Source organism: Garra rufa, chromosome 18 (genome assembly GCF_049309525.1).
Source record: "Garra rufa chromosome 18, GarRuf1.0, whole genome shotgun sequence".
NCBI lineage: Eukaryota > Metazoa > Chordata > Actinopteri > Cypriniformes > Cyprinidae > Garra > Garra rufa.
The window spans coordinates 4,997,910-5,009,147 of NC_133378.1; the positions used below are offsets into that span (position 1 = coordinate 4,997,910).

The window sequence follows — 11,238 nt, forward strand, 5'->3', positions numbered from 1 at the left end:
TGTGACCCTGGACCACAAAACCAGTCTTAAGTAGCACAGGTATATTTGTAACAATAGACAAAAATACATTGTATGGGTCAAAATGATATATTTTTCTTTTATGTCAAAAATCATTAGGATATTAAGTAAAGATCATGTTCCATGAAGATATTTTGATATATACTGTAAATATATAAAAACTATATCAAGTATATATAACAATTGATTTGTAATATGCATTGCTATGCATTGGACAACTTTAAAGGCAATTTTCTCAATATTTGTGTTTTTTTGCACCCTCAGATTCCAAATTTTTAAATAATTGTATCTCAGCCAAATATTGACCTATCCTAACAAACCATACATAAATGGAAAGCTTATTTATATATAATTTTTTTTAAATTGACCCTTAAGACTGGTTTGTGGTCCTGGGTCATGTTTCTGAACTATATAGTTCAAAGGAACTAAACAGAGCTATTTTGTTGCTCGATGTTCATTGGAAAGACAAACACAGCTGAAACATTCTTTAAAATATCTTCTTTTGTGTTTGATGTTAGGTGAACTATAACTACTCACCTCACTTGGTACTTTTTAAGTAATGTCTTTTAGAATCCATTTCAGTTAGGTAGGATTTTATTTCCTAACATTGACTAAAATTGTTCTCTTCATACAACATCTTACAGAAGCTCCTTGAATGCTACCTGCATGAATGAATTACATGAGTAAAGCCCCATTTTTTTTCTCACGAGAACTATGAATAATAAAGTTTGGTTAGTTCTGCAGTTTTTTTATATCTAATGTTCACATAATCACCAATTATATATGTCATTAAATAAAAAAAAAATCGATGAAATAAAAAAAAAAAATCAAGTTAATCATGAAACTTAAGTGCTGCAATTTTTTTTGCCCTCAGTTTTTCCCCCCTTAAAATGGGTGCCAAGAATGATGGCACTTGAGGCCCGAAGCTACCTTTGATCAGACTTATGGAAATCTTGTCATATAAGTTTAAAGACAAAAGCAGAATGCATAGATTTGATAAAACATGTCTTTTATTTGAAAGGACAAGACATGATGACAACAACACAACATAAAAACAAAATGGGGCAATCAATGATCGTAAACAATCACTGTCGTTACAAAAATATGTAATAAAGTTACAATAGTGTTCTTTGACCTTTAGTCTTTTTGGTAGTTATTAAAATATCTAAAACATCTTTTAAAGATATTTCGTTTTAAGTTAGTGTTGAAATGTGCTATTTAAATCTCATTGCATATGTGCTCTGAGACACTTACAATAAGGCACTCTGGACTAAATAAATATCTAATGTGTTAAGTCCAACATGTCTCCAGATCATTTCGTCATTGGCCCATGAGGTTTTTCTGATGTGTTGCGGAGGTTGCTCTGAAATTTGATGTTCAAAGTTTCCTCTCCTTGGTTTCTGTGCTTGAGGACACCACTTTTCCATCCACCAGCGTCTGCGTGACCGTCATCACTTTCACCTTCTTCTGCTCCTCAAGAGCATCCTGGAGCCTACAAGCGAAAAAATCACTCGTTACCAACCACACAAAACAAATACTATGTCTACACAAAGGTGAACTGCTATGAAAAATCTCAAATGCTTCACAAGAAAACTTACTTGAAGTCTCCGCCGTCCAGAAGCCTCCTGTAGGTGGCAATTTCTGCCTCCAGCTTCATCTTGATGTTCAGCAGAAACTCGTACTCCTGTGTCTGTTGCTGGATGTTGTTGCGCAGTTGTGTCAGCTCAGCCTCCAGCTGCTGGACAGCAGCATTGAGACTCTCGATCTCCATGTTGTAGCGCATTTCTGTGTCCCGCAGAGTGGCCTCCAGTGATCCTTTCTGGAAATTTAAACCAAGAGAACCCAAATATTTGAGCTGAGAAGAAGTCTTGAGACAAGACACCAATTTAATAAAAGGATTGGAAAGACCAGATGTGGTCCAAAAAAACAAACTCACCAGGTTCTTCTGTGAGTCCAACTCGATCTCCAGCGTCTGAATCTGTCTGCGAAGATCATTGACTTCTGTACGTGCACCTTGGAGGGCCTCTGTGTTCTGCGAGACTTGTACCTGAACCTCTGAGATCTGGAAAGAGCAAAAAATTTCACATTAGCTCCAAAACGCTGATATACAAGACTTGACAAGAAAATGACTGATATGATGTCTTTTGAAATATACCTGAGATTCGTGCCAGGCCTTCAGCTCCTCCTGGTTCTTCAGAGCCATCTTCTCGTACTTGGCTCTTATCTCCTCCATGATCAGGGACAGATCCTGTCCCTTAGGAGCATCAACATCCACCTGCACTCCTGACTGGGAGATCTGGTTATGAAGCTCCATTACCTCCTGTTGGGTGGAGAGACCATAAAACAAACTTAAATCAGCGCCCAGAATGAGGTGGACAAATGTTTCCATATGTCCAAACATGCCAGATGTGTACTTACATTGTCATGGTTCTTCTTAAGGAAGATGAGCTCTTCCTTGAGGGCCTCAATCTCACTTTCAAGGTTCATGCGGTTCAGGTTGGTGTCATCAATGACCTTTCTCAGGCCGGCAATGTCAGCCTCCACACCTTGGCGGATGGACAGCTCAGATTCATACCTGCAGGCACAACAAAGGTCAATGGGTCGCTCTTTTAGGAAACTAGGAGATTAGGTCAAAATGTTAGATTTCACAGTTTTGTAACTCACTTGACTCTGAAGTCATCAGCTGCCAGGCGGGCGTTATCAATCTGGAGCACTAGACGGGCGTTGTTGGAGGTGGCATCAAAGATCTACAACCAAAACAGAAATCACATGATTAGGATATTGCCATTGAACAATACAAGGTGCAATTGCACTCTTAAAAATAAAGATGCTTCACGATGCCATAGAATAACCTTTCTTGTCTAAATGGTACCATAAAGAAGATTATAAAAGGTAAGAAAGAGATGGTTCTTTAAAGAACCTTTGACTGAATGGTTCTTTGTGGAACCAAAAATGGTTCTTCTATGGCATTGCTTGAAGAACCTTTAAAGCACCTTTATTTTTAAGAGTGTATGACGCATGAAACCTTACCTAACTTCAGCTGTTTTAGTTTTATTGTGATCAATGTGTAAATGACATGGTCAGTGCCATCTTCTGCTCTAATGTCTTAGTTTGCTTAGATAAGAGCTACTAAAGAACAAAGTTCATTTCATGAATTCAAAGTTCGTTAGATAATCATTAACCAACAGCCATGTTGGAAAAGCAGTTGGTCTCTGTTTGACGGTTGTACATTGGATTGTATAGCGGGAAGAACAGGGGTTGAGCTGGATTTCCTGTTTTTTGTTTTTATCCTAATGTGCTTTGTGTTGAAAATACTTTCCATAATTGCAAACCATCATATCCTGGCATAATGGAAAAGGGTGGAGACGTGTAATAATTGAACACTAGTTACCTCAATATTTTCCATATGCTATGGGTGTTGGCTATGTATTTGTACTAACAATAGTCCTATTTATGATGTTTTAAATGAAATAAGTTACATTGTATACTTCACTGAGCTTGAAGCTAATCCCATTTACTTTTGTGACTGAAAGAAACTCTGATGAATAGGATTTTAATTCTTTTAATTCAGTCTACCGGTCACTTTACTGCAAGGAATGAATGAAAAATGTATCATTCTGATAACACTATCTGGTTATCAGTGACATATTAGCTTTAAAGTTCAACTTCAAGATACGGCTGGTGTGAAACTGACTAATTAGTCATTTATCATTAACAGTATCTTCTTTATGAACTTCATTTCAAGAATATGTGGACTAGGACTACATACAATTAAGTAGCTATGAATGAAACAAGCTTTGCCTTAGTCTCACAGCTGGCCTCATTTTGCACTGTCTGAACTCTGTCGAGTTTTCCATTTCCCTTCTCTTATGACACAGACAGACGCTAAAACATCACAGATCCCAGAGTTTCCACCCGCAGGGAATAACCAAGCATCTGGATATGTAACAGGTCAAGAATAAACACAGGATGGAAATGCTTATTCACCGGAACACCGGCAGTAAGCAGAAGTTACGACTGCCGTCCCACAGAGACTGAGCCTCCCTCCCCCACTTTTGGGTTTCACCCATGGTTTATTTTTTGGTTCTCTGCCTATCAGCGTCGGCCATCAGTAAACTCTCATTCAGCTCTTCTAAGCTTTAAATGACAAAGAAATTCCTCTGTTTTGTTAGTTTCTGTCTTGGAACCCAATAAATGTCCAGTAGACTGTTAATAAACACAAAGCAGTGCAATTAGACTGTCTCATTAAGTTCTTTATAGACGCCATACATTTTCAAACTCACCTTCTTGCGCAGATCATCAACGATGGGCTGGAAGCGGCTGTAGTCGTGTACATCAGGGCCTCTATTCTCCAGGGCCTCACGGATCTTCAGCTCCAGCTTGCTGTTGGCCTGCTCCAGGGTCCTCACTTTCTCCAGATAGGAGGCCAGACGGTCATTCAGGTTCTGCATGGCCATCTTCTCATTGCCCATGATCTCACCTGTGGATCCGGAGGCACTCACTTGGATGGAGCTGGACATTGAGGGAAGTCCCATGCCACTGCGGACACCTGAGTAGGAGGCAGAGGAGATTCGGGTTCCCTGACCTCCAGCGCCACCGTAGATGCTCGCGGCCCGGTAAGTCGGCACGTTGGTGGTACGCTTGATGGACATCTGGGACATCTGGGACACCGGCACCTGGGAGGTGGATGAACGCACACTGTAGCTTGTTCTCAAACTCATGGTTGCTGGATTGAATGAGCTGATGAGTGAATGAAGTTCTGGAGAGAGGTAGAGCTCAACAACACAGCCAGAAGAGTGCACAGGGCATGAGGGACACTCTCAGGCTTTATGAACCACTGCTCCTATAAGTCCCGCCCCCCAAGCCCCTCCCTCCAGCCAATCACATTCCTCATTGTCTAGAGTGTGGTTCTGTGGGTTCTGTGACTGGATTCCTTTAAGAAGTTTGTTATTACAACTGGCTCCTTTTTTCCTCTCTCAAATTAGAGTGAAATGTTCTTTACATCTGGAGGGATTTTTTATTTAAAAGAACTTTTGATTCCATTATTAACAAAATATTATGTAATATGAACTTTATACATCAGCACAAACAATACTTTAAAGCTTTTATGAATTTAGGTTAATGTTCATTTGTAAATGTACTACATTTTTACTTTAAGTTGTATAAACCAAATATTACTTAATGTATTCATGATGAACAATAGTTCATTTTTCTATATTAACATATTGACATTCACCTAGATTAATAAATGCTATAAAAATTTGCTCATTGTTAGATTGATACCCTAGTAAAAAATACTAAAATGTATTTAAAATATATTTAATTCATGCTAAGTATACTACAAATATATTAACATGTTATGTACTTAATAAAAATACCCCAATTGTACTTTTAGTGTACTAAACTGGTATATTTAAAGTCTGCTAAACTGGAATTTTGTACTTAATGCACTTTAATTGTGCAGAAGTAGTGCTAAAGTCCAACTATTGCAAGTATACTTTAGGTACACTTTAAATATTTTGTATTTAAAGACCAATATTATTTAAAGATCATACGATCCTCATCAATAGTGACATTAAAAGACATTTTAGGCTTAATATTAAGAAATTTGAATTGTGCACAAGTAGTACTCAAAATAAAGTTTAATTACAGTTTTTAGTAAGTCTCAGTAAATATGTCAATAGACTTGAACTATAGTTAGTATAAAATGAATGCATTTTAAATCTTTTCACACAACTGCTGTCTTTCTGTAATTTAAGAAAAATACAACGTAGTATGAAATTTACAAGCATTATTGAGTAACTCTAACAGAGAATCCAAACTTGTTAGACACTCGTATTGAGAAATCATTATATTTTGCAATTTGTCGACTCATTTTTTTTTTTTTTTTGAGGCACATAGTATAAATGAAGAAAGCTTTTCATGTTGCAGCAGGCAATTCTTCTTATCTTTCTCATCTCTCTTAACCATTGCACTGGAAAAGCTGACAAAAAAAATTGAGATAAAACAAGTTTAGCCCATCACGATTTTCTAGTTGTGATATCCGATCACCGAAAGGATTTTCCTGACTGCCACGCCTGCAAAAGGATGTGTGAACAAAGGAACAATTAGTCTGGCTCCTGAGTACACACACATGTACAGACAAAGAAATGAGCTAATCACTGAAACCTATCTGGACCCCCTTGTAGTTTTAAAACCATTCACATTTTGGATTAGACCCATACCTGTTTGAAATAAGTTTCACAAAGATGAGTTTCAGAGGGAAAGCTGATATCGTGCCCACATTCCCGAAGGATTTACTTTAGGTTTGTAGGTTGTGTTTTAGTTTATTTAGACAGCAACTGCCAACTCAAAAGATTTAAACTAGTATAGAAGCTTTTATGTGTGTTTTTGAACACAGGACAATTTTGTTTATTTTCCCATAAATTCATACTGTGGAAACTTTAGGATCTCATAAACAGTTCTAAAACTCCCTCAAACGGTCCCAAAACTGTCCCAGGCGACTCTGAGTAAAGTAAAGCTAGTTTGTGAGGGTGCTTGGCTCTGTATGTGTTCTGTGGCGATCCTCCCTTATCCATTCTGTCGGAATGTGTTTGTTTGAGGCTGAATAGGCACAGGAGGAATGATGTGAAAGAATGCAGATCAATGTTGTTGAGCCCAATTCACAATCGCAGGCTCTCAGTTTGCTATTGTCTATATACTGATACAGAAAATTAGTAGAAACCATAAACTTAATAATGAATGAAGTAGTACTATTTTATGAAGTTATTTAGTTTTTCTGAATAGCTACAATCAGCCTTGTCTTGTATGGTACTCTAATGTAATTATTTATCATTTTAATCATAATGTAGTGACTTCAATTTGTGACTTCTTTGAATATTTAGGTATTTTACATTAAGTTCCCATTAGTTAATGATAATTCATGCATTAACTTACATTAACAATAAGTAATAATTTTTTTAAAGTGTTTATTCATCTTTATGTTAGTTTTAAAAACACAGCTGTTCATTTTGAGTTCATAATAGCTCTAGTCCTTAATAATATTAGCATATACAACTTTTGATTCCAAAAGTGTCTTGTTAAATGTAAAAATTAACATTATGTAAGTATAATAAATGCGCATATTACGCTATTTCATAATATGTAACGCTTTACAATAAGGTTCATTAGTTAACTATATTAGTAAACATGAACTAAGAATGAACAATACTTCTACAGGATTTATTAATCTTATTACTAAATTATTAAAATCATTGTGTTTGTTAACATTACTAGTTATGCACTAAACTGACATGAACAAACTATGAATGACTGTATTTTTATTAACTAACATTAACAAATATTACTAAATAGTATAATAAATGTATCGTTAATTGTTTGTTCATGTTAGTTAACTAATGTTAACAAATGCCACCTTATTATAAAGTGTTACTCATAATCTTAACAAATGTGACCCTGGACCGCAAATCCAGTCATAAGGGTAAATTTTTGAAATTGAGATTTATACAAAATCTGAAGGCTGAATAATTAAGATAAATAAGCTTTTTCATTTATGTATGGTTTGTTAGGATAGGACAATATTTGGTCGAGATACAAATATTTGAAAATCTTGAATCTGAGGGTGCAAAAAAATCTAAATATTGAGAAAATCACCTTTATAGTTGTCTGAATGAAGTAGCAATGCATATTATTAATCAAAAATTTGGTTTTGATATGTTTAGACTAGAAAATGTACAAAATATATTCATGAAACATGATCTTTACTTAATATCCTAATGATTTTTGGCATAAAATAAAAACAAAAAACGATAATTTTGACCCATACAGTGTATTCTTAACTATAGCTGCAAATATCCCCGTGTTAAGACTGGTTTTGTGGTCCAGGGTCACATATAGAAACTTGCTGTAAAATGTTACCAGTATTTAATAACATATAACCATTAAATTAATTTAAATCATTTTATTATGTCATTGTTGCTCTCTTTCCTCTAAAGGGTGTGTGTGGGATCATTCAAAGCTTTTAATCATTTTTCCTAAACATAATGTAATCAGTGCTGTGGGTTGCCAGATCCCCCATACTCCACCCTTGTGGTGGATTGGGAGATTATTGCTGTAAAGTTATGATGGAGGCATGACAAAACAAGCGGGTGGTCCAGTCATAACTCATCTGGTACTTATTTAAGGTGTGTCCACACAAAAAACATTTGTAAAAACAAACATGCATGCATTCTTTCCCACCGTTCATAAATCTATGTTATAGGATTTTGAAAGCTTTCATAATTCTTAAAAAAAAAATACTGTGTGCAATGTGAAGAATCAGTGATCTATTTGTGCAGTAGCTTACAACGCTCATGGGAATCATAAGGAAATAAAGTTGCTGGCCACATTCCATAATCTAATATGGGTGGGGAGGAGGAAGGGGAGGGGAGGGGTCACCTGAGCTCTGATAAAACTGAGTCATTTTACTATCAGGTGAAAGCATGCATGCCATATATGGGCACAGCTGAGATGTGCTCATGACATTGTGTGTTGGTACAACCGTTGACATAGCACCCAGGGGTAAATAATGGTATTACTATTCATTTACATATCTTGACAAAGCAAACTTTAAAAATTTTAATAAAAACTGATGCTGATTAAGTCTGTTAGTTATGTGCCGCATTGTATGTCGTACTAAATGTAGTTGATGAAAGTGCCTTTGTGCAGGCACTTCTGGCCTATTTATTGATTTTATTGGTTGACTTTGATCCTGTCAGATATAGTCTGTTGAGTTATCATCGTCTGAATGATCTTGACTGGAGTTTGTTTGAATGAACTGTCTTTCATTCATAATGGTGTCTTAAATGAAAGAACTGGTTTTTCCAATCCTATCAATCACAACACAAAGGTAGGAACTGACTGCTTCTCCCAATCCCTTGACAGCTCATTCAGAATTACAAAACCAACACAACTTTTATTTGTTGTACACTACTGTCAAAAATAAAATAAATAAATAAATAAATAAATTGGGGGAGAAAATGTAAAATGTAAAAAAATTGGAGAAAAGTAAAAAAAAAAAAAACAATTGGGAAAAATGTAAAAAAAAAAAAGATGCATTGAAGTGATCAAATGTATGACAGTGTTTTAGTGGAGAATAAAGTCAAAATGTTTTGAGAATAAAGTCAAAATTTCAAGAATAAAGTTGACATTTCAAGAATAAAATTGAGAATAAAGTTGAAATTATAAGAATAAAGTCAAAATGTTTTGAGAATAAAGTCGAAATTACGAGAATAAAGTTGAAATGTTTTGAGAATAAAGTTGTAAATGTTTTGTGAATAAAGTCAACATTTCAAGAAAAAAATGTAAATGTTTTGAGAATAAAGTTGAAATTATGAGAATAAAGTCAAAATTTCACAAATAAAGTTGACATTTCAAGAATAAAATTGAAATACTTTGAGAATAAAGTTGAAATTATAAGAATAAAGTTGAAATTTTAAGAATAAAGTTGAAATATTTTGAGAATAAAGTTGAAATTATGAGAATTAAGTCAAAATGTTTTGAGAATAAAGTCGAAATTTCAAGAATAAAGTCGAAATTATGAGAATAAAGTCGTAAATGTTTTGTGAATAAAGTCGAAATTACGAGAATAAAGTTTAAATTTCAAGAATGAAGTTGAAATATTTTGAGAATAAAGTTGAAATTATGAGAATAAATTCAAAATGTGTTGAGAATAAAGTCGAAATTTCAAGAATAAAGTTGAAATGTTTCAAGAATAAAGTCAAAATTATGAGAATAAAGTCGTAAATGTTCTGCGAATAAAGTTGAAATTTCGAGAATAAAGTTGAAATTTCGAGAATACAGTTCAAATTTCAAGAATACAGTTCAAATTTCAAGAATAAAGTTGAAATATTTTGAGAATAAAGTTGAAATGATGAGAATAAAATCAAAATGTTTTGAGAATAAAGTTTAAATTATGTGAATAAAGTTGTAAATGTTTTTTGAATAAAGTTGAAATTATGAGAATAAAGTCAAAATGTTTTAAGAATAAAGTTGAAATTTCATGAATAAATTTGAATGTTTTAAGAATAAAGTATCCCCAAAAATTACGAAAAAAAAAGTCGTAAAAGGTTTTGTGAATAAAGTTGAAATTTCAAGAATAAAGTTGAAATACTTTGAGAATAAAGTTGAAATTATTTTAAATAAAGTCAAAATGTTTAGAAAATAAAGTCGAAATTTCAACAATAAAGTGGAAATTACCAGAATTAAATCACAGCAATTAAAGTTATAATACTTTTAGAGTATAGCAAGGTCAGGCTAGAATAAATATTATAACTTGAATCTCACAATTGCTACAAATTAATTCACATAATTTTGACTTTATTCTCTAAATGTTTTGACTTTATTCTCAAAACACTTAGACTTTATTCTCGTAATTTTGACTTTATTTTTTGAAAGATTTAGGCTTTATTCTCATAATTTTGACTTTATTCTTAAAATATTTTGACTTTACTCTCAAAATTTCAACTTTATTCTCAAATACTGCGCCTTTAAACTCATTCTTCTGAACTCTTTATTAATCAAAGATTTATCAAAGATGTATCAAAAATGTATCACAGTTTCCACAAAAATATTAAGCAGCACAACTACTTTCATCATTGATAATAATAAGAAATGTTTCTTGAGCAGCAAATCAGCATATTAGAATGATTTCTGAAAGATCATGTGACACTGAAGACTGGAGTAATGAAGCTGAAAATTCACAGGAATAAATTACATTTCAGAAAGCATTTGCTCCAGAAGTTTGTCGCCAAGATTAGTTGCCTAAATGTTTATAACATTTCTGAGATGTTTTCTCAGCTCCCAACTCTAAAATTATGTGAATGACCTTGCAGTGGTTAGATTAAAGAAAGCTGGTTGTTTTCCAGACCAAAGGAGTTGCATGTTCAGCACATCGTGTTTGGTTTGATGACTTCATGGTGGAGGTTTAGACTAGGTTCATAAGTCATATGATGGTCAGAGACGGCATCTGCATGTGAAATACCCTGGGCTCAGTGCCGGCTTTCATGCATTTCTAATGCCAGCAGTGCTTTAAAAAACCTCCAGCCATAGTCATAACCATTTATGAGCAATATGTGCTATAATCCAGGCTGGTTGTTTGAAAAAACAGGATCATTTGAACTAAAATCAGATATATTTTTTCCTATCTAGACAGATGATTTGCGCAGTTCCCTGCACACAGAG

At 34.2% G+C, this 11,238-nt stretch overlaps 1 protein-coding gene across 1 annotated transcript; it reads right to left on the reverse strand.

Moving 5' to 3' along the window:
* Positions 1-1,010: 1,010 nt before the first annotated feature.
* On the reverse strand, positions 1,011-4,811 carry krt18a.1 (keratin 18a, tandem duplicate 1). Its single transcript, XM_073823821.1, has 7 exons — positions 4,302-4,811; positions 2,683-2,765; positions 2,437-2,593; positions 2,174-2,338; positions 1,955-2,080; positions 1,617-1,837; positions 1,011-1,510 (listed from the first exon to the last, which is right to left on the reverse strand). The coding sequence occupies exons 1-7, from the start codon at positions 4,737-4,739 to the stop codon at positions 1,396-1,398; spliced, it is 1,305 nt and encodes a 434-aa protein (XP_073679922.1). The 5' UTR covers positions 4,740-4,811; the 3' UTR covers positions 1,011-1,395.
* Positions 4,812-11,238: the final 6,427 nt, after the last annotated feature.

What these genes read in the sequence shown, in the direction of transcription:
- krt18a.1 (XM_073823821.1), bottom strand. Translation starts at nt 4,739, where the DNA reads ATGAGTTTGAGAACAAGCTACAGTGTGCGTTCATCCACCTCCCAGGTG. An exon ending in GCTGATGACTTCAGAGTCAA is followed by an intron (nt 2,594 to 2,682) that starts GTGAGTTACAAA and finishes TTGTGCCTGCAG; the next exon opens with GTATGAATCTGAGCTGTCCA. An exon ending in TTAAGAAGAACCATGACAAT is followed by an intron (nt 2,339 to 2,436) that starts GTAAGTACACAT and finishes TCCACCCAACAG; the next exon opens with GAGGTAATGGAGCTTCATAA.